Consider the following 22,788-nt stretch of genomic DNA (forward strand, 5'->3'; position numbering starts at 1 on the left):
TCCAAATTTTGAAGATTTAAGAAAAATGACTTTAAAAAGGAAAATCCTTTGAAAACAGGAAAATCACCAAAGGTAAAAAATCTGGCCGATGTGGACAGCTACCAATTTGTCTCACAAGATATTTGAGACTGATCAGCAAAGATTTACCAGCCTTAGGGCATCTGTATGCTTGAAACAAAGCAGTTCATACAAAGTGTTGTCCAAATATACAAAAGCATTTATACTGTAGCTAAATGTATGAGACACAAGGAACTGAAGGGCTTCACTTGGTTGAAGATACAAGTGTGAGGAGTGAAAAAAAAGCACTTGAGAGGCATGTTCACCTCCATGCATGAGCACAGTTACCATGTGAAATACTGTAGGAGTGCTTGTTGGATTTTCAGTGTAGGAAAGTTACAAAGACTTTGGGATGCAGCCCCACAGTTCCAACATCAGAAAGGTATGGGCAGAGAATCTTTCAGACCCTGTTCAGCCATCTGATGTGCACTTACTGTGAAGAACACTAAGGCCCCTAGTTTTGCTTTTGGCCAAGGATGTGCACAAGGCCAGGCTAACAGTCACTTAATTGTCATGTGACACTGTAGCATCCAAACATGGTATTGTTACTGTTGTACAAAGGTGAATAAGAATCAACACAAGCTTTGCCACCTTTTCTTGCACAATATTGTCCAACCAATCTTAGCTGGCTAAGGTTTTTTTTGCAGTTTAGAGCAACAGCCCCTCAACCAAAAGTGAAGGTCTTGTTTGCAATAGCATAAGACCTGACTTGTCAGTTGAAATACTCAGGTGAGCAGGTTGGAGCTGTAGCTTGGCTGTCTTGGTTTATCCAGTGTAAATAAGCCCCGTCACATAAAAACTGCACAACACAGACATCTTAACATAAGTTGATATGATAGTTTCAGCGGCTACTTCTGTTTAGTCATTTTTCCTGTTTTTTACCTGTCATTCCCCACCTGCCCTGTACTTACCTGATGTCCTCACCTATCAGCACCAGCACCTACCAGCTCCCCATCCCCTCATGTATACCTGAGAAATGCCAGGTTGTTTTTATGTTCCTGCTTTTGTTTCTGCTTTTTGGTGGCCTGTTCCTGACCACAGCCTGTTCCCAATTTCACTTGACTGGCCTTTGCCTGTTGAGTTTGCCCTCTCTGACTGATTTCCCATGAAATCCCCCATGACTTCTGTGGAGACAAAGAAAACAGAAAACAGAGCATTGCTCCACATATGTTTAAAGCAGTATTCTATTGCTTACATAGCCAAGATTTGATTTGTATGAGTGAACGCACCAGCTGTGTTCGTCCTGGACCAGGTTCTGGTTCCTGCAGACCTCGGGTCCAAACCCTGAGGACGAGCTGGAGAAGTGTGCCGGTTGGATTTCCGGTGATGACATGTTCCCTGTGGAGGCTTCACTGGAGGTCTGCAGCTCCCGGTGAAAACAGCTGAGAGCAGCTGATCGCAATCCTAAACTTGGAGCTCATCCAACAGACTGGAAGGGAGCTGAAGCTTGTGCCTTATAGCAAGTTTGTGTGGTTCTGCTGGAATTTCTGACATTCGTGTGGCAGAATATTTGAAACACCTCAAATACCATTCTTTGCTGTTGAAAAAAAAAAACGTTCTGAAATATGAAGGTGCATTTGCGGTCACACACCACCAGACACCTATAAAAATTCAAACCAATACAATAATGGACTTTTGAACATCCTGCTGGAATACTAGATAACCTGCCAAGTTCACGGTTTGTTCTGTGATGTGATGAAGCTCCATTATGTGTCCATGTGACTATAATTTACAGAAATCTGGAAATGTGTCAGTATTTTAGAACTCTTTTAAGTAAATGCAAACAGTAAGCCATAGAGATGCTATTTGTAGTAATTTTGGCACAGTTTGTCACCTTATTGTGGGGAAGTTGTGTGTCATTGTCATTGGCTCATACGACAGGAGTGGTTTGAAAGTTTCAATGGAAGTTTTAACATTTTTTCCTTCCAACATTTTTGCCGCAACCTTTCAAGTCTATGAAGAGTGAATGATTTTGTGTGTCACTTGAATAGACTTCAAGATGCATAGTCATCAATCAGAAATCAAGGTGAGATGTTCTTCATTTTAAAATATTTAAATAAATATGATAATACAAATATTCTTACATCTCAGAGCTGTGACTGATAGACATAAGATGTAGATATGGACATCTGGAAAAAGGATGTATGTAGCAGTGGTGTGGACTCACGTTACATGACTTGGACTCAAGTCACTAATTTGCTGACTGTAAACTTGACTTGACAGAATCAAAAAAGACTAAGAAACTAGGTAATTCTGCTTTAACACCAATGATTTGTATGTGACTTCACTTGGACTTGAGTCTTTTGACTCAAAGCTCAAAGATTAAAAAGTATGTTATTTAAAAGAAATCTATCACAAATCAAATAATTTCACTTAATTTCCTGAATCAACTAATGATAATGATATTAATTCTCAGCAAGTCGTTAAGTTAATTCCAGTTTTATTTTTTTGAACCAATCAAAATTATGCAGTGGTCAACAAAAAACTAATTGCAAATTGTGCAGGTCGAAATTACAGACAGATGCAACAACTTCCGACTTGATTCAACATTTGAAGTTGCACAACAAACACAAGGTCAAGTCAGTATTAACATTCTTAGTGAGGCTGGAAACTCATTGACTTGTTTAGGACTCAAAACTCAAACTTAAGGACTTAAGACTTGGGACGTGGGAAACATTGATTTGTTCCTACCTCTAGTGTTAAAGCTGGTGAAGAGCTGATGTTCATGCATGCTTCACAAGGGCAACAAATTTAATTCTGCTGTTGCTGCAAATGAGCACACATCGAGAAACAAATAGGACTAACACTGGAGTGTCTCTGAGCCAACAAGTTTCCAGACAATTCCATCCGCTAAAAATATTTTGAGAGGAGTTACTTTCTCAAACTACGGCGAAAGTGCAACAAAAATTCTACAACAATGCAAGAAAAAATCTGAAGGGATTTTATATATAAATAAGTTTTTTTTTCTCTTCTGAAACTCCAGGAGCATTTGTATCCCATCTTCAGGTCACAGGTTTACAAAGACTCTTCTTGTCTTTGTTCTGTTCTTCTCCACTCATGATGGTACATCCATTTTTCCTCTGAGAAAATCCCTTCTGAAGATATTTACACATCAGACTTAGATCTTTTTCCTCTAAGTGGTCCCTGGGTGGCCATGTGACAGAGGACAGAAGATAAATCTGGTCTGTTTTTCCTCACAGGAAACAGCCGGACTGAACAACACTGATCTTCACTAATCCATTATCCACCTCTGCATCTGGCCCACCCCTGGGCCACCATACGTCTTCATTTGGACCTTTCACTGGGCCTGATCACACACTTGAACTCCCAAGGTCCCACGTTTTTAACACACACACACGCACTCTAGGGCTGGCAGTCCGACATTAACATGTGCCCTTTTGCAGCTATTTCATTTTCTTTTATCTTGATTAACTCCTGATTTTAACAAGAAAACACTTATCAATGGTCATTGTTGAGTACATATTTAAAAATCTAAGTTTCCAGCATATTTCTGCTTCATGATCACATCAGAAACTGGTGCAGTTTATTTTTAGTGCTTTGCTCAAATGTTCCTGAACAGACAGTAGACTTTCACTTTTACAAAAATTCAAGTGCAAAGAATTGTAATGAACTAACAGACCCTTTTAGTGCTGACGTCATGATTATGTCACAGCGTTAGCTAGAAGCAAACAAAGGGAAAACTGGAGGCAACATGAATCACCCACCTATTAAAGAGAAAAATACAACCGATCATCTTCAGAACTTAGGTTCCCATCTTTTACCAAACTAAGATGAGTTTTAATTGCCTCGTTAACTCCGTAAAACATTCTTCAGACAGACAGAAACAAAATAAAACTCTACAAAACAGTCTTGGTCTGTCTTTCCACTCTTCCAACAAACACCACGTCTGGTTTGGTTAAAATAAATTCTTATTTCACCACGTCAGATGGTTCTACAGGCTGTTTTCGTCCCAGCTCTGCACCGTCTTTAACTAGGAGGGCAGAGACCTGTCTACTTTCAGTTAACGCAGCAGCCGCAAGCTCATATAATGCATGGATAGACACAATATAGTTTACATTAGGCTATAAATCAATAAATATGCCTAGGGCACAATCAAACCAATAGACATCCACACAATAAACACCAGTAAAGATCTTTGTCACTGGGAATACTGTGGGAAATTAATCATATTTGGCAATTTAATGACTCAAATCAATGAGACTTTTTTTAAGATTTCAGTCATTTCCCATAGTGACCACAGCTCTATTTTCTTTCATAAGACAATGTTAAAAATATATTTTTTTAAAATAAGAAATACCTATTCTGAAAAAAGCTGTTAAGCTATTGCACTAAACAGTGCCATAAATTAAGGAGTGGTCTGGCTCCGGAGACCCCTAACTCTAACCCTAATATCCACATGTTGTCAATGTGGCCTTATACCAGTCTTTAAATCACTGGTAGCCATCGCTACATGACATGTAAACACAGTAACCAGTTAACTCGCAGCAGATACTCATTCACACTAAGGTCTGTAACAGGTGCACCGCCAGCCGGACCAACATGAGAGCAGTCCTGAATGAGAAGGAGTGAATGTCACATGACATAGAAGAGCCAATGACTGAAGGGCCCATTATAGTAAAAAAAAAAAAACATAATAGATTTTTCAAATATTTTAAGCTATTTGTGTTTAGGGACCTTTCTAGGGACCATATTCCCTAAATAATTTAAGATTATGAGTTTAATAAACACAAAGAAAGAAAATTTTTAGTAGTAGTAAGCTGTGGCAAAAGGAGAATATGGTACTTTTAAATGTGTGTGTGTGTGTGTGTGTGTGTGTGTGTGTGTGTGTGTGTGTGTGTGTGTGTGTGTGTGTGTGTGTGTGTGTGTGTGTCAGGGGTGGGGTAGCAAGGGCAACATGCCGACCCGGCCTCCAAGAAAACTCTATGCCATGACTGTTATGGAGATGTAGTTCAAAAGCAGCAGTGGAATGTGTAACAAAGTAACACGACCATTCAGAGTCATCAGCTCCCGCTGCGTGAAGCACACTCACTACATCACGGCTGTCAAACAGCAGCCGACCTGCTGTAAATACAGAAGAGCACTGATCGAGGCTGAGATAGTCAATGCGCGGAAAAATGTTCCCTTTACAAAACTATTCAGAACACCACTTTGATATTTAGAATATTTGTACACTGTACGTTGGAATTTGAGTGATTGAATGGATTGAATGGGTTTTATGTATTATAACTAATGTGCTGACAGAATCATAGGTTTCTAGGTTTGGTACTGCACAAACCTTTGACCTGAATGATGAACTTTGAGATGTTTTTTTTTCTTTAAAATACTTTATACTTGTGACTTTGCAAATTATATCTCAAATTGCAACTTAATTGAATTGTCAAATTTTGTCATCACTTATAAAATATCTATGAAAAAGTCAAAACAATCAAAATATTTAGAAATTAATAATAATTAAGAATTATTTAATTATTAAATAATAATACGGATTTGTTTACATTTTACATCCACTTGATTGATGTTAATACACGCAGTTACTATATATCAAGATGTTTACTGATTTTTTAAAAATGAAGTTGATCATTACAAAGCACTTATCAAGTGCGTTTATATTAGTGCATTTAGAAATTATGTTTTAGAAATGACAGTAAATACAGTGTAACACTAATAGTTTAATTAATAATTTAATACATTTAATACTTTAATCTTATATACTTGAACTAATGACATAAAAAAGGGTATTAATAAATGGAATCTGTGCAAGTGCGACATAAGTGATGATTCAGCTTGAAGGTAATTTTAGAGGCTGTCATCTGTGATGAATTATATTGTCATATAATGACAGGTGTTCCTTATATTTAGTCACCCTTGTGGATATAAATGAGGTCAACAAAAATGAACATTAAACGTTCATAAAGAAACAATTTATTGACCTTCTTAGTTGTAGCTACACTGTAAAAATACACTGATTTGTTTTACCAGCTGCCTTAAAATTTTAAGTTGGTTGAATTTGAAAAGACAAGCTGAGGTGATTTTCTAATGATTCAAAACAAATAAACTTCTAATCAGATAAATGTTATACTAATTCACTTGTGCTTGAGAAAACATGTTCAATACACTCAAGATATTAAGTTGAACCAACAGCTCTTAAGTAACACTGATGAACATTACAAACAAATTTGATATCCTTTTACATTTTAAAAGTCTGTCAATATGCTGATCGTGTTTCTTTGGAAACTTAATTTAATGAATTGATTGAACTCTGCACAGCTCATCATTTCAGGTCAAAACACTTCAGTGTTGAAGAACTCCAGTAATAGCCACAAAATATAGCATCAAACATAAAATCCTCCAGCCTCTTCTTAACTGGTGGCAGGCATTAAGATTAACTATATAAAAAAGCCAATCTCTTGCAGATGGTCTCATTGGCTTATGTACCTCATATAGAGGAATCAGTATTAATTAAATTGAGGCAGTTTCATTGCCAATTTTTTAAAAAAAACTACTTGTAGTAGTTTACCTTGAATAAATAAATGTGATAATTTGTTAAGTTAATGAGAAAAGATTTGTTGACTCCCGTAATTCCCGTATTTTTACAGTGTAGCTGTACCTAATAAACCGACAACGCAGTGCATATATACAGTATATATATGCCCTTGGAGTGGCTCATGAAAATGTCACACCCCCAAAGAAAAAAATAGAAGCAACTAAACACTTAAGTGAATTTGGCAGAAGAAGCTGAATGACACAAAATCTTACTAACAGTTTGATACTAAAACAAGAAAGTAGGCTACATGAGTAACAGCTAAACGTCAAAAGAAAAAAGAAAAAGTGATTAAAGAATCACACAGCAAGGATATGTTATACATCAGCTGATTATGTGAGCAGTACACATTCATCCTACTGGCAAAGTTTTCAGTTAATGGCACTGAATCCGTTGTACAACCAAGCAGAAAAGTGTTTGAGGCCGGGAAACAGGTGTAACCTAAATATCTAACCACCGGAGTCTTCGCCATCTCCACGATGTGAAGAATCCAGGACTTAGATGTGCCCTGAAGACAGGTAGGGTCCCATCGGGAGAGGCACTCGGTCAAAGGCATGTGGGATCATCTCAGAGCGGACATGATGTGTAAATTTGTCCCTGTCAGCGGACCTGTAGATTGAGTGCATTGTGGGTCAGAAATAGTGCAAGTGCACAGAGGACGATGCTGTTTGTTTATATTTAGACCTTCAAGCAATAATGACGTGACAGCGATATCCTAATCAGACGGCAGCAGGGGGAGCTGGGCCTGTGTAAACCCTGGATTATGACTTTAAAACACATTGTGGTGTGTGTGTCTGTGTGTGTGTGAGAGAGAGAGAGAGCAAGCCTACAGGCCATGAACCTCACAGCGTGAAATCGATACTTTTGATCTGAACTTTTCTTTCACAGCCTTGTTAGCTCGCTGTCTGGACCCTCTGTGTGCACGGGGCAGCTCTTCAACAAAAAGCTCAAGTGACAAAGTTAGCGGCTCCTATTATTTTGTTACTCTTCAAACCTAATTTGAAGCCACGTGAGCAGAAAGTTTGCGTTCAAGATATTTTGTTAGCTAGTTCTATTTGTTTTTATGTTGTGTATTGCCCATTGTTTGACCCACTCCTTATTCAAAAATGCCAATAGTCCCAAAAATGCCCCATAGGACTGAAAGCTCATCTGTCCAACAGCCCATAACCCCCCCAAAAATGTCCACTGCTTCAAAGACCCATTGCTCCAAAAATACACACTCTCCCCGAAGCTGAGTTAGGGTTAAGGTCAAGTTAGGGTCAACCCTAACAACTTGGGTGACGGGGCATGTGCCAGCTGAGGTAAAACTCTCATAACTTCATTCCAACAATGGAAATTTGTCTTGGACAGTAAAATCACTTGAAATGTTGTTTAGTGTGAGGCCAGAAAACCTATGAAGGGCAAAAGCCCTGCCAATTCAGCACCATGGATAGGGCCAACAGTCACTCAACTAACACCCTCATGAAGAGTGTGTGCTTTCGGAGCAATGGGCCTTCAGACCTGTGGGTGTTCACAGGACAGACAGCTGAACAAGTGGTCTTTCAGTCCAATAGAACAGTGTTTGGCTACTGGGGGCTATCAGAGCAATGGCATGGCACAGTCAAGGTGGTATGTCTGTAGCAGCTGTAACCCCAACCAGTAGCTGTTCTTCAGGCAACCCAGTATCCTACAAGTTATTTTCCAATTCCAACTAATTAGCAACAGTGTGCATTTTAATGGAAACACAATGCTGGTTGGTTCTGCAAATTGCGGAAAGTTCATACTGAACATAGCAGTTAAATGTTCACTCACAACTTATAAATGTTATCATGTCCACGAGGGCCTGTACAGACCCCTGTGTGTGTGTGCATGCATAGCAACGACCCACTTGACAGCAATGCACTAAACTATGCATAGTGACCTTGCTCCTATTCTTGTTAAGTGTTTGCACATTATATTTTCTCTTTTTGTCTTTTCTTGTTCAGCCAAACACAACAAACACAGGAGCCCTTCTCTTTGTCTCAAGGTTGTCATTTTCTTTCCTAATGCTCAGGTGTCTTCTTCTTCTTGATCTTTATGGCGGTTATGGTGCATCGCTGCCACCAACTGGAATGGAGCGCGGGAAATGTGCACATGCGGATTTCCAGGATCCTCAGTCGTAATATGAATGGAACCACATGTGTGACCCACACGACCAGTCCACAAGTCCACAGATGTCTACAGAGGGGGAACGCGCAAAAGTATGTCTGAACCTTTATGGTCATGGTCATGGTCTTGGTTTAATGCAGAATAAGTCTGCAGTGACTTGATACACAACATATGCTTCAGACAGTACGTCTTAACAATCTAAGGGCAACACACGGTGGTATATGATGTACATCACAACACCAAATCTTTTATACAGAGGTGAATATGTTAAGGTCACACACAACAACATCTTAATGCAGATCATTGCAGGATTACATTGTCTATGAACACCGCCTTCCTATTTCTCAGTGTCACCATCACTGTCAGCTTTTCAGAAAGCAGGATATTTTTTAAATCCTGCTCCCGGGATTGGCACCTCACTGTACCTTAACAACATCTTCGGTCTTTATAGCGGGTCTGGTGTGCGCTATGGGTGTCGGCTGACATGTGTCAACATGGCATGATGATCGCGACACAGCAGATACGTGCCACACTGAACATGGTCTGAAATCCTCTCTGATGGTGGAACCGGGGCTGCAGTATGAACTTGTCAAACTTCTCAAGCTACCTTTTTCATTCTTCACACAACTACGTCTGTCACTTATTGTGTGAAGTAATGAAATGTGTGCATGGAGGACACTGATTTCTCACAATGCAATGCAAACAGAACAGCAGGGAAATACTCAGAAGTGGGAAGGAATAAAATGGCTACAGGAAAATCTTGAACAACTAAATCAAATGTGTCTCTCTCTTTTCTAAGTGTCTAAGTTTTACATCAGAAGTAGCTTTGCAAAGCAGTTTGATTGACAGTCTGTGGTGCTTGTATCATTTCCTGCCTTTACTCATACTACCGGTGTATATTAATAGTATATAGTGTGTATTCCGGACACAGCTCAGGTATCAACGTTGGTGTAACAATTCTTGAGCCTGTACCGTAACCCAAAAAGGTCACTGGTTCGAATCCAGCAACCGCCATCCTGTCAGAGTGTAGTGTAGAAAGACACTGAATCCGTCTGAGGCTCCTCTACCTGCTTGCTCACTTCCTTGCGGGCGACAGAGTCAGCTAAATGCCTGAAATGTAAAAATGTACTGTGACCGGGGCCGAGGGCCAAATGGAAGTGCCAGCTTAGCCGAGATATAAACTGTCCAACGCTGCTCCGTGCTGAGTGATGCAGTGACAAATGTCTCGGGGAGGGGGAAGTTGGGGCACAAAAGGAACGATGACACAAGCAGCAAAGCATGAGGGCACTAAATATCACTGGAGTGTGTGTGTGTGTGTGTGTGTGTGTGTGTGTGTGTGTGTGTGTGTGTGTGTGTGTGTGTTATGATTCCTACCTCTCTTGTCGATCGCATGCCTTAGTGGTGAGATTGACCTGTTTGGATTGCTGACATGGGAAGTGTGTGTTGATGTGAGATGAGGCGTAACGTGCAGACATGTGCGCTGCTGTAATTTATCATCATGTGATAGTCACCACGCCACGGTGTATTCTCGATCTCTTTATGCGGTTCTTAACTCCTACTAGCACGTTTTACTACGCTGAATGTTTTCACTGCTGCTCAGTGTGCTCCTGTTGTGATTTTCTTCCTCTCCTGTGTGACACAGATCAGATTCACCCAGATTCCCTCGTTGTATCCAGCTACATAAATCGTTTTAGTTGTGTTTTCCCCTCTGTGAATTCCCATTTCAAAGTTTGCTTTTAATGATAAGCAATGTTCACCAACATATAAACACAAAAATCACTTTTAGGTTTATGTTGTGTACCCAAGAGTCTCAGCCGCTGTTGCGAAGGGGAAGAAACCATCTGAACTGCAGCATATTCAGAAAATGTTGTTGTTTCAACTAGAGCTGCTGAATTCACTCAAAACCATGGCAGAATCTGAAAGTCAACAGAGTCAAACTGCTTTTATGAAAGTGGAATTTTTCTTTTTCAGCTCACTGTTAGTTGAGCACTTAACAGATTTTTAAGTTTGGTGACTGGATGAGTCATATTGACTTGAGCTTTTTGTGTACACAGACGTGTATCTCTGCAGGGTTCAACATTGGTGTTTTTCTGTGTTTTTTAAACTTAACCTGACTGGGTCAGATATCTATCTGCCTTAAATACATATTTACTTGTCCCTGTACAAATAGTTTTATTTATTAGCAGTTATCAAATAACAACAAAGACTAAAGTCAACTGTCATGTATAATGTAGAACTACAATCCCAATATAATGTCAGAAAATAGCAAATGCCCATCTCAGTTTTGAAACATCCAAGCTAATTTCTTTAAATGTCTTATTTTGTCAGTCCAACATCCAAAGGCATTCATTTTAATATGATAATTAATGGAGAAAGGTGGGAAATCTCATATTTGAGAGGCTGAAAACAGCCGTACATGACATTTTTGCATGAAAACTTAGTTTAAAGTTTGAATGATTATCAAAATAGTTAATTCTTTTTTATCATTTGCCTAATTGGAAAAGTGAGTTGCAAGATTTACTAGCCCAACATGGTATTTTGCTTGCCCCAGACAAGCAGGCAGTCCTTATTGTTGAAGCCTGCTTTGCCTTTTTATCAAATGTCCAGAAATGTTCTAAAACACTTTTTAGTTTAGATAATGCAGCAGGGTGAGTTTCATGTCTTTGCAAGCTTTAAAGTTCCAAGTCTCTCAGTGACCTCAGCTTGTCCATGTCCCCACTTTGCTACTCCATATAATGGAAGTGAATGAAATCCTCTGTCTTTTCAATATTTGAGAAAATAGTTAGAACTGTGGGTTACCCTGAGTAAAAAGTATATTGTTTTTTGTTTTTTTTTTACTGTCAATGCCACAAACAAACTGAATTTAATAAACAACTGAATGTTACTTCCGAACTTAATTTATCTCTATGTTACGACACTAAGGGTCAACATATTAAGTTTTGAAATTTGGGTGAACTGGCCCTTTAATTTTACATGTAACACATCCAGTTAATTCAAACTGTGTTTAATTTTGCATTTTCATATAAAGGCCATTTTAAAGATTGTGGGTTGTTCAGAATGATTTTAAGATCAAACACGAATCTTCGTTCTTTGCCTCAGAAATAGTATTTTCACAAAACAATGCCAACTCAAGGTCCACCTACTATCTTTTTCTGGAGATTTTAACCTGGATTATACCACTAATCCAGACCTTTAATAATATACTGATGAATCTGTCTTTTTCAGCACAGTGGTCACAGAGAATGATCTGTTGACATGCAAGCTCAGTAGTTATTATGCTGCAATTTCATCCAATCTAGAACTTTGAGGATTCCTCCTCTTTGGGGGCAAACTGCTTCTGTAGAATATGACTGGAAGTTTGTGGGTAGAACTTCAGTTGGGATTGTTTTCTCAAATTAATGTTCAAAAATAAAGAGAGCACAGTCTGTAAACTGAGTGGGCACAGCTATAGATGACCTTTCAAAGCTTGGCTGTCATTATTCAGTCTGCCCAGAACCAATCAAAAATATTTTGGTAAATATTTACATTGCTTATCTGGGGATTCACTTTAAATTTACTTTATCATAATTAATTACATTAGCCACATGATTATTCTTGATGAACTTGTGTGAAAATATAGCTCTGAAATTTTATGATAGGAAATGTGTATATTTATATAGAAATAACTTTCCCATACATATAAATATAATGTAATATAGTTTCTTGTTTATAATACATAATTCTGCCCTTTATCTTTCAGAATTAATGGTTTAAAATGAACAGAAAATAACTTCTAGGTTGCTTATATTCAGTTTCTGTCACAAAGCTGAAAGCACAAAAATGATTGTGTACTCTATAATATGCCATTGATGGTTATATTTACAGAATAAAATACATCTGCATTTGAGATTTATTTATAATTAATATATTGGATTGCTTTTCCTGTGTCGATCATAAAATATAAGTATTTATATTTCCGTGTCTGTGGAGCTTGAGAATGATTTTACCTTATCATAATTAATGATTCTAATGGCTCAGTAGTTTGTATAAATACTTACGTCTGAAATAATTTCATCATATGTAAACTAAAGCCTTTTACAGTATTATTATCAATTGTTAAAATCTCTCCCACCCCCCGGTTTTGAAACTTCGGCCTCAGCTCACTGTGGCCACCCACTGATCTCCTCTCATGCTGTTCACACATTGACCACTTGATGGCGCTGTTGAACTATTTTCCACATTTCATTTTTGGTTTCTGTCCTGAAATGTCCAGCCGGTAGTATTTTTCTTTTCTTTTCTGTTCTTTTCTTTTTTTTTTAATCACGCAATTACATCATCATCAGTGAATGATGATTATTGATTCTTAGACATATCGCAACACTTAGTCTTTGCGTTTATATATATAAAAAAACAAACAAACTTTAAATCGGTTTAAATCTGTTTACTGGTTGTTGTCTCATGATTTCATCTGAAATCTTTGACAAATTACAGACGGCGGATCGATTATTAATATTTCAGTCGCCTACAGGTCAGACAGCTCGTTGTCCTCACAGCAGGTTAGAGGAATTTGTGAAGCATTTTTGAAAACCGGAAAGATTTAATCTATATTAACCTGGTTTCTGAGAAGCTCGTGGTATTTGTGTTACTGCAGCATTTTGTTTAATAATTTTATGACGGTGTGCAGAGTAGGTCTGGATTAAATCAAAATTTACAGAGAAAGGTTATTCTGGTACAATAATTATAATTAAAATACAAAATCCAGACGTACAGTATGTGTTTTATTCTCCGTCAGTGGTGCATCATACACTCTCACTGATTAACCGACAATCATATCTGTGTTTTTAGCTCTGCGACGGAAACTCAAGAGGCGAACTAGAAATCTTTCACTCGTTATTTTAAACCTCCTATTCTAAAATTACTGTCCTGCATTATGTATTTTAAACATCAAACTTTATGTAATATTAAAATTTAAGGTATGTTATTTTTTGTATTGCTTTAATTAAAGCGACCTTTTGGGGGAAAGTTCAATAGCGCAGGGATTCAGGTGGACGACGTTTAATAAAGACGTATATCAATAATAATAATAATAATAATAATAATAATAATAATAATAATAATTATAATTATAATAATGATCGTGACATCCGGTGTCCATGCTTTTATATTTAATAGAGAATTATAATTGGAAACATGGACCATATTAACTATAAAATCACGTTGTTATATATTTCTAGATTTCTAATGTGGCTATTGTATGTTGTTAAAATTATGTTGGCTTTGTATGTAATTTTTATAAGAAACTGATTCAACATAAAAAACAAACATAACATTAAAAAGATCAAATGTAATTTTAGGTTTTTAAAAAGTTATATTTTATGTTTTTTATATAAATAGAAATATAACGTTGGTCCTCTTTTATATTTGAAGACAAATCATATCAATAATCATGAAATCATGTTTCGATTGCAGTTTTTTAAAAAATCCAGGAAGGCCACAGTTGAAAATAAAGCTATTTTATTGTCAATGCATTCAACATGATTAGATAAACTATCAAGTAGTAAATTTCCGCAAAAGGAAGAAACACTGAAACTATTCCCCACTGACACAAAATATTACACTTTGTATTTCAAATAAAACAAATTATTTACATCGTAATGTATAGACTGCATCTTAAATCAATATTATTTAATATTACATGCACTCTGAAATATAGTCTGACATAATATCCCCAATTTGTGTCCATATTCACCATAGACATGAAAAAACTTGCTGCGTTGTAAACCATGACGTGTGACTACATTTGTATTTCTTCTCTATATTTGCATTTATATGATATAAAATACAACTTACTGTACATTTACACATATTTAAATCTTCCCTTATTCTCAAATTTTTAAGTGCTTCATAAATAGATTCATTTGAAGTCGAAACGCATTTGCATACACCCAAAACATGACATTTTGTACAGGGGAGCAAAAGTAAACAGACCGAAAAGGAATTAGAAGATCATAGTCCAAAGTGAAAACAAGTGCAAGGGGTGTTTGTGTATTTTGAAGTGTCTTATCTCCAGTCGGACTGCTTAAATCCAGGCAGGGTCACAGTCCCTCCTTGGTAAAAAAAAAAAAAAAAAAAAAGTCCCTCCCTTGTTAGTCTGTAAAAGTCAGTTATGGGAGGTCATGTGACGTGACAGGTGATGCCGCTCCCGGAAGGACTCGTTGCAAATAGGGCACTTGAGTTTCTCTTCACGCCGCCGCTTGACCAGAGGCTCCATGGCGTACTCCTTTTTGTGGTGGGATCGCATGTGGTAAACCAAGTCCGAGGTCATGCGGAAGGAGGCGTTGCACTTGGCGCACCAGTTCTGGGCCGGCAGGCACAGGGAGGTGAAGGAAGGTGGCAGGAGGGTGAGCGCCGAGGGCATCTGAAGCTGGATAGGCCCCGAGTTCTTGGGCCAGAAGGCAGTGGCGTAGACAAAGGGGTTCTGCTTGGCCATGCCACCCGGCACAGGGCAGTTGGCGCCCAGTTCAGCGCCCTGTAGTTTGGCGGCAAGGTGGTCGGCCTGGTAGAGTCTGCTGGAGGAGATGGTGTCACCCACCGCTGGGTGGCAGTCCAGCAGCTTGGGTGGCATCACCAGCGGTGAGATCTGGGAGAAGGAGGAGCGAGACGGCTGGCTGAAGGCGCTCTTCCTCTCGCCACCGCTGCCACCGCCTTGCTGGCTAACGGAGGTGAAAGCGCTGCCCATGGGCGAGGTTTGTGGCGGCTGGGTCTCCGACAGCACCTGCCTGATGTTGAGGTGCTTCTCTGACGGATTGCTGCTGGGACGGCCACCATCTTTGTTTTCAGAGTTGGAGCTCTGAAGGTTTTTGTTACCATTATGGTGTTTGAGGTTCTGCTGTGACTTCTTGACCTCGGTGAAGGCGCTGCGCTTGCCCTCACTAAGCTGTGTGGAGCCTGGCGGGGAGAAGGACCTGTGGTTCTCCTCCAGGCCGTACGCTCCTCTGTAGTTCTGTGCAGATGTCGCAAGCTCGTCTTTAGACTTGGACTGTGGAAGGCTGGGCCCTCGGCACTCCCTGTCCTCGATCTCCGAGAACTTCCTCTTCCCCGAGCTCTCGCTGCAGATCTCAGCCTCCTTGTCACTGGGCGGGCTGGTGCGGTTGTTCTCTAGATCCCTGGCCAGGTTGTGAAAGTCTGTAGAGGGTTTGTTACTGTCCTGAGGGCTGCTGAAGCCCTCAGAGCGTCCCAGCTTCGGGCTGGTCCTGGTCGGGGTTGTGTTTGGTCGTTCGGTGCTGCTCTCTTTGCTGGATTCCTCTTCGGCGCCGTTAATGCTCTGCAATCTTTTGGTGCAACGGAACCGGAGATGGGCCAAGAATGGGAACTCAAACTGGAACCGCTGGCTGCAGTCTGGACATGAGTGGTGGGATGACCCTGTGAATGAAGAGAGATGGATGTTAGTCCTGACAAAAAGAGACTATTCTAAAGGTGTATCTCCGCATTACAATAATGCATGAATTATTTGCTTTGTACTGCACTAAATATGAATTCAGACATCATTAAAGATTGTCCAAAAGTATGCAAATTTGTCCTTGAGGCAACATTGTACTTGTGCGACTATGCAAGAGATTACGTTCCAAATATACAAATAGTGAAAGAATTCCAGAGTGAGTATGCATTTCCAAAGACAGCTAAAATTGAAGTAAAGACCATAGACCACAAGTAAAAATGTCAGTATTTTGGGAACTCAACATGGGATACAACACAGTTCACAGTTCAGCAATGACACGATTTTAGTTGACTCACCTTTGGTCTTGACAGGAGCTCTGCTGGAGCTGAGCAGCAGCAGGTCGATGAGGTCTTTGCCGTACCAGACCAGCAGCTCCTCATCCTTCTCGATCCTGCGAAGCGAGCGGTAGAAGAGCTGGCCGTTCTTCACGTAGGCCTCCAGGTTCTGCTCCTCTTTGTCCCGTGCAGACTGGACGAGCCGCAGCCACATCAAACCCTCTGAGGTGCTGTTGGCCGCTGAGGTGTCCACCTGTACATCACATACAGACCCAGTGAGTTATTACTTCAGTGCAACAACTCAAGTTTATTTTCAGGCAATTTTTTTTTAATTAAGATAAATAACAAGGACATGTATCCTGATTTCATGCAACCCCTTCAGACCTCTTTTTTTTTTAAGATGATTGTTTTTGGGCCTTTAATGCCTTTAATTGACAAAACAGCTGAAGATATGGAGGAGGCATGCTCCACCAACTGAGCACATTAATTCACATCTTGAAATAAGGCAGTATGACACATTTTACTAAAAATCTTGCTATACAGCCCAGTTGTATAGTGATAAATAAATGTTTTGTATCCTATAATATGGAGAATAAAAAGCAAATTAATATTTTGAAATAAATAGATTTTCATGATAACAAAATGATCTCAAACACATTTCTTTCTGTCTTGAAATAATTTGAAAATGATGATTTTCATGACCCACTAAAGGGTTAAATGACTTGACTGTCTAGAGTTAATTGCTTTTCTTTATTTAAATAAAACTGAAAAGATCTATTAAAATGGCATAGTTGTAATATTGCTGCAAATGTCAGCTTCTTGCTCCAGTGTTGATATGCAAAATAGGAAAAAGGCCTAAATTTGTAATAACATATTCACTACATTTGAGCTGCACAGGAAGAAAAGTGTAAATAAAATGGATTTGGACAGGCCTGTTGAGATGCTAACTGGTAAAATTGATAATATTTGATATTTGATAATTAAATAGCTAATTAAAAATAGCAAAACATACTGGGATTGTATTAAAAAGAAAAAAAAATGAAATAAAAGAATAAGAATAAAGATCTACTCACCCTGAAGATGTAAGGTGCTGTGCGTTTGTCGGTGGATTTCAGAGCTATGAAGGCGATGCTGTCGTACAGCGACGTGTGGCTCAACACGCAAGGCCCGAAAATGGCGTTTTCTGGGATGTCACACGTCGTGTAGACGCTTGTAAAAATGTCCGTCAGACACTGCTGGACCGCTTTGGCGTCCCCGTCCCACACCAACTTCTGAGAGCTGGACTCCTCCATTTCACACTGCGGAGACACCGGAAGACAGGAGACATCAGACATGTGATGGGAAACAAATGGGCTACCACCAGCAGCAGCCGGACAACAAGAAAAAATACCAAAACAATTCTATCATATAAAAATAATTAATTTGTTTTGTATTTTATTTTCTTTCTTTTTTTTTTTTTATGCCGACAAAAATGCTCCAAAGCATGTAAAGTGGTAAGTGGTTGTTTTGTGGATTTACCCTCCAACGTCCCTGCTGATAGGAAATAAATCTCTTCCTAGACAGATTGGCTAAACCAGCTGTCAAGGGCGTCATTTGGGGCCCATTTCTTTTTTCTCTTTTTTTTTTTTTTTTTTTTTTTGGCCGGGCTTTCTAATTAATTCAAACCCCGTAATAAGTTCACGACGGCATCACCTTCAGCATCTTGATCATATGGTTTCCCAATATTGTAGATTATATGAAAAAAAAAAAAAAAAGGAGCAATATAGCCAAAATCACCACAGAGCAAAAATAATAACAATTCAAATCATGACATTATTATTATTATTATTATTATTATTATTATTATTATTATTATTATTATTATTATTGTTATCATTATTATACGTCACACATTTGATAAAAAATGAAAACATTTATTTTGATTATTTATAAATAAACGACTTATTAAGATATTATTTGCTTGTCTTTGCATCAGCATTAATATTATTATTAATATTAGCATCAGTAGGCCTCTACGGGCTCTCGTTGCTCTTGTCTGTTCAGCTACAATTGTTATGATTGGCGGCATTCAAAACAAACAAAAAACATTTTTATAATATTTCTGGAGTGACTTGTAAAGTCCTTAAGAATGATTTACACCTGTCTTGTCGTGCTTCGTTGTTTGTTTTTATTATTGTAGATACTATAAATGTAATGTCCATGTAATGTGTTTGCGGTGGCATGTTTATTTGTAGTATAGCATCATAGCATCCCTACAGGATTATTCGTTGTGGATAAAATAAAGATTGAAATTTAAAAAAAAACAAAAAAAGAAAACTCTCAGGAGAAGCTGCATGCTGAGGTCCCTGCATGTCCAATGGAGTGAGCATGTCCAATGGGTTTCAAGTGGACTGTCAAAGTCAGTGATTTCATGTCAGCCAACCTTTCTCTCCTTTCTACAAGCGGCAGCGTATGCCGCCTCATTACCATAATCCACCACGTTCCCCTCTGAGACTGTAATTAAAGCAGCACGACCAGTTAATTATTTCTTTTCTCCCTTTTCTAACCTCTGAATGTGTGTGTTTAGACGGCTGCGGCTCTTTCACTCCCTCCTGTCCTCTCCTCTCCACCCTCCGCCGTTAAATACAGCGGAAACTGTGCGCGGAAACCTGCACCTGATACACACACTTGTTCAGCCGTAAATTAGACTCACTGGACTCTCGAAACAGGGAAAAATAACTGAGTTAAAAAAAGCTTTAAATGCCCACAGAAAGCTCTGCTCTAATGGAAAAAGAAGGCCTGTGCCCTGAACAGTAATTCCTAAATTGTCGAAAGAATCATATTCTAGTCTGCACTGAGTGTTATTGCTGCAACAAATATTTTTTGGCACTGAACATTACAAAATAATAATAAATAATAACTATTTGATTTTTGTTTTTTTGGCCCATGCTACGAGTTTTAGGCTGCGAATTATTTTAGCCACAGTGCGATTTATTTGGATGTTTAACTCCAATAGAGTTTTTATTAACAGATAATAACGTCATTACGAAGCACTAGAACAACCTACTGCTCATTCAATACCAGGTAAGCTATTAATTAGAAAAATAAAATAAAATAAAATAAAATAAAATAAAGAAGTCCATAGTTAGACCAAAAGTTTGTTTTCCTCAGCGCAAAATCGGGTAGCAGCTGGTATTTGCGCGTCAAAGCGATCCAAATCAGAAATAAACAGGCTGATATTAACAGCTGCACTCATAACAATGATGACTGGTGGGAAAAGATGAGCTATCGTCTGTCCATCTCCACTGTCGGCTGTTGTTTTATGACTGCACGCACAGAAAGGCGAGGCTAACCGCTGGTTTTGCTTCTGGCTCTGATTTTTTTTTTTCTTTTCTGATTTGTTAAATCAAAAAGGGACTTATAATTAAAAATTATTTTCAAATAAAATTCCGTTTAATCCCATCGACGCTCAGCGTTTTATAACTCTATGAGAGGTTCGGAAAGAAAGGTTCTCTGTAGAACATTTTGCGCACGGTGCAGTGGAGAGCCTTTCCAAAGTGGCTGTAAACGCTGCGCTGCGAGCCCAAATATTTTGTTACCGGGACCAGAAAGAAGCCTTTTATGTTCAGAGGATCACAATTCACAAGAAAGAAAACCACACGAAATATTCGGCGAAAGATATTTATCACGGATAAGGCTCAAATAATAGAAAAGCGATAAGAGCGGGATGTTTGCACATCCAGAAACTGGAGGAAAGAAGCCTCCCTCCCATTCAGACCCACTGCGGGTGGGGTAGGGGGTGAGCAGGGATGGGGGGTGTTTAACCCATCTGCTAAAGCCGTGCCAGGCTGAAAACTGTCCTAAATCAGCGCTGGGACTGAATTGCGGGTTTTGTCCGCGGCACATCTGCGTTTTGGTGTGTGTTGTTTTTTCTTTCAAGCGCCCGCAGGATATGTGGCTGCATGTGCCGCGCAAAACAAACCCAGAAATCCTCCTCTTAAAAAACTATCCAAAGCACACACAAGCAAACCTACCTTTCCGTCGACGAGGAGGAACAATAATCCACAAACGAACTGCGAGCGATGCTGCGAATCAAAACCCGTTCGCACCCCCGGAAAAATTAAAGCCCCGAACACGAGCAGGGGGGGTGCGGAGACGGCGATGGAGGTGATGGAGATGGTGATGCGCTCCCGGTCTGCTCCGTAGTGTCAGTACATTTCCCCCCCGGTGTGGTGAAAGTGACAGTGGTGCTGCTGCTGCTGCTGCTGCTGCTGCAGATACTCGCCGACAGTGGAAGTGACCGGGCGGGGTGGAGAGAGCTGGACGGATAAAGGCAGACAGAGAGACAGAGAGAGGCGTGCAGATGGGGCCCGATGCTCTGGCTGACTGGCACACCGACACACACTTTTTGTTTGCGGCACATAATCTACCCAATGAGGCGTGTCACTCTCCGTCTCCTCCCTTTAACTCTTCACTGGCCGACTGTCATTTGACGCGATTTATGGACGAGCAGAGGGATAAAGACCCCCCCATACACACACCAGACCCCCCTCCCATTATTATTGTAATTCTAATCACAATAGTTGGTGGTTGTATTAGAATAAAGTGGCATTTAAAGTGTTGATGTTGGGGAAAAAAGTCACACTTTATGCGCATTTTAAGCTGGATAAAAGTAAAAGCACAAACATATATAATTTATTATGAATATTATGATTATTAATTATAGTAATATTGTTTTGTTTGTCAAAAATCTTCACTTTCACCCCCCTTCTCAAAACTGGGGGTGACACTCAAGTGACGCTCGAGATGTGTTTACATATATGCTAATGAAACGGACTTCATTTGTGGCTTTAAACCGTATCTGAAGTGCTTCTTGGACTTGGACATCCCGGGCAGGCAGCACCGGTGCACCGTGATCTCCCTCCGCCGCCTCCCCGCAGCGCCAGCCGGCTGTACGCGCGGCCAGAGCGGCTGTAGATCCCGGGCAGCCTCACCGCGGAGCGCTGCGTCTGTCTGTACTGTGTTCAGGCTCATTTAGGGGGCGCCAGTGTATAATTTGCATTGAGTGAGCGGCTCATGTTCTGATGGTGAGGAGAGAAAAGCTTCAGGTCAGGTGCAGCACTGATGTTGGGAGGTTTTTTTTTTTCCTTTCTTAACCACTTTTGTCTTCACAAGGGAGAACTTTTGCACACTGAAATGTAGTTAAAGACTTTCTAGCCTACTTACTTTATTTAACTCTATGAGTAATTAAATGTATGTTAAGCTTTTCATTTTTAACTTTGGTGCAGTCATTTTGTAAATTTAATAAAAGTGATTTCAGGACTTAAGACTAAAACTGATGAAATGTTAGCAAGTATTCACAAAAAAATATGATATTAAACTGGAATAAGAACACTAACTGTACAGAAATGTAACAAGTAACAATATAATAACTTTAAAATGCCAAAGATTTGCATGTTTCCTGGATTTTATATATCCAATCTTCAGTAATAAATGGGCAAAAATTACCAGGATTTTTTTTTTAAATTTATTTTTGAATTTTAGATTTAACCAGACATACAAAATACACACATGAACACACACAAACATGGCTCCCAATCCCCTCCCTGTTCCACCCACATACAAACTAAAAGAGGACCTTCCTCAAAAGAAGCATGTAGTCATATTAAAATTGAAAAGAAAGAAAAGAAAATTTAAATTAATATAGCAATAATTACAGTGTGATATAAAAAGAGAAAATATAAATTATCTTAGCTTTTTCAGAATAATTTTGTATCAGTTCTGATAATATTTTTCTATCAAATCTGATTTGTTGGCATAGTGTCCATACAGGTCAAACAGGGCTGCCAGATCTTCAGAAAGGTGTTGTATTAATGTCTTTTCAAGTGGAATGCAGCAATTAATTTCCAAAAAAGCTAGTAGGAGATTATAATTACACTCCCAATGTCATTGCTATGTACTGGCTGTTTCTCAAAGCCTTTTTTGAAAGTTTCGTAGATGTGCACTCATGGGTACAAGATGCCCTGATAAGCAAATCTGCAGATCCAGTTGGAAAGTAAATCATGTAAGTTTTGTCATAATATAACTAAAGTTGTGCCAGAAGGCATCAAGTTTTGTATATGACAGGTACAATGCAAATTAACTCAGCTATTTTATATAAAAAATAAAAAAACACCATCAATATCCTGTCCCCCCAAGTCTCAAAGTCTTTTGAGTTTACAAGCATTAATGTAGTCGTTTGCCTTCCTCCATTGCAGCGCGTTGAGCTTTTTATTTCTGAAAAGTGTAAAATTCTGTTTTGACAAAATTGA

The 22,788-nt window shown here is 39.1% G+C and overlaps 1 protein-coding gene across 1 annotated transcript; it reads right to left on the reverse strand.

Annotated features, from left to right (window-relative positions):
• Nucleotides 1-14,222: 14,222 nt before the first annotated feature.
• prdm8b (PR domain containing 8b) lies at nucleotides 14,223-20,939 on the reverse strand. The gene is made up of 4 exons (XM_084728198.1): nucleotides 20,512-20,939; nucleotides 17,572-17,796; nucleotides 16,520-16,751; nucleotides 14,223-16,147 (listed from the first exon to the last, which is right to left on the reverse strand). The coding sequence occupies exons 2-4, from the start codon at nucleotides 17,788-17,790 to the stop codon at nucleotides 14,886-14,888; spliced, it is 1,713 nt and encodes a 570-aa protein (XP_084584324.1). The 5' UTR covers nucleotides 17,791-17,796; nucleotides 20,512-20,939; the 3' UTR covers nucleotides 14,223-14,885.
• Nucleotides 20,940-22,788: the final 1,849 nt, after the last annotated feature.

Source organism: Lutjanus erythropterus, chromosome 10 (assembly GCF_056507025.1).
Source record: "Lutjanus erythropterus isolate fLutEry1 chromosome 10, fLutEry1.hap2, whole genome shotgun sequence".
Taxonomy (NCBI): domain Eukaryota; kingdom Metazoa; phylum Chordata; class Actinopteri; order Lutjaniformes; family Lutjanidae; genus Lutjanus; species Lutjanus erythropterus.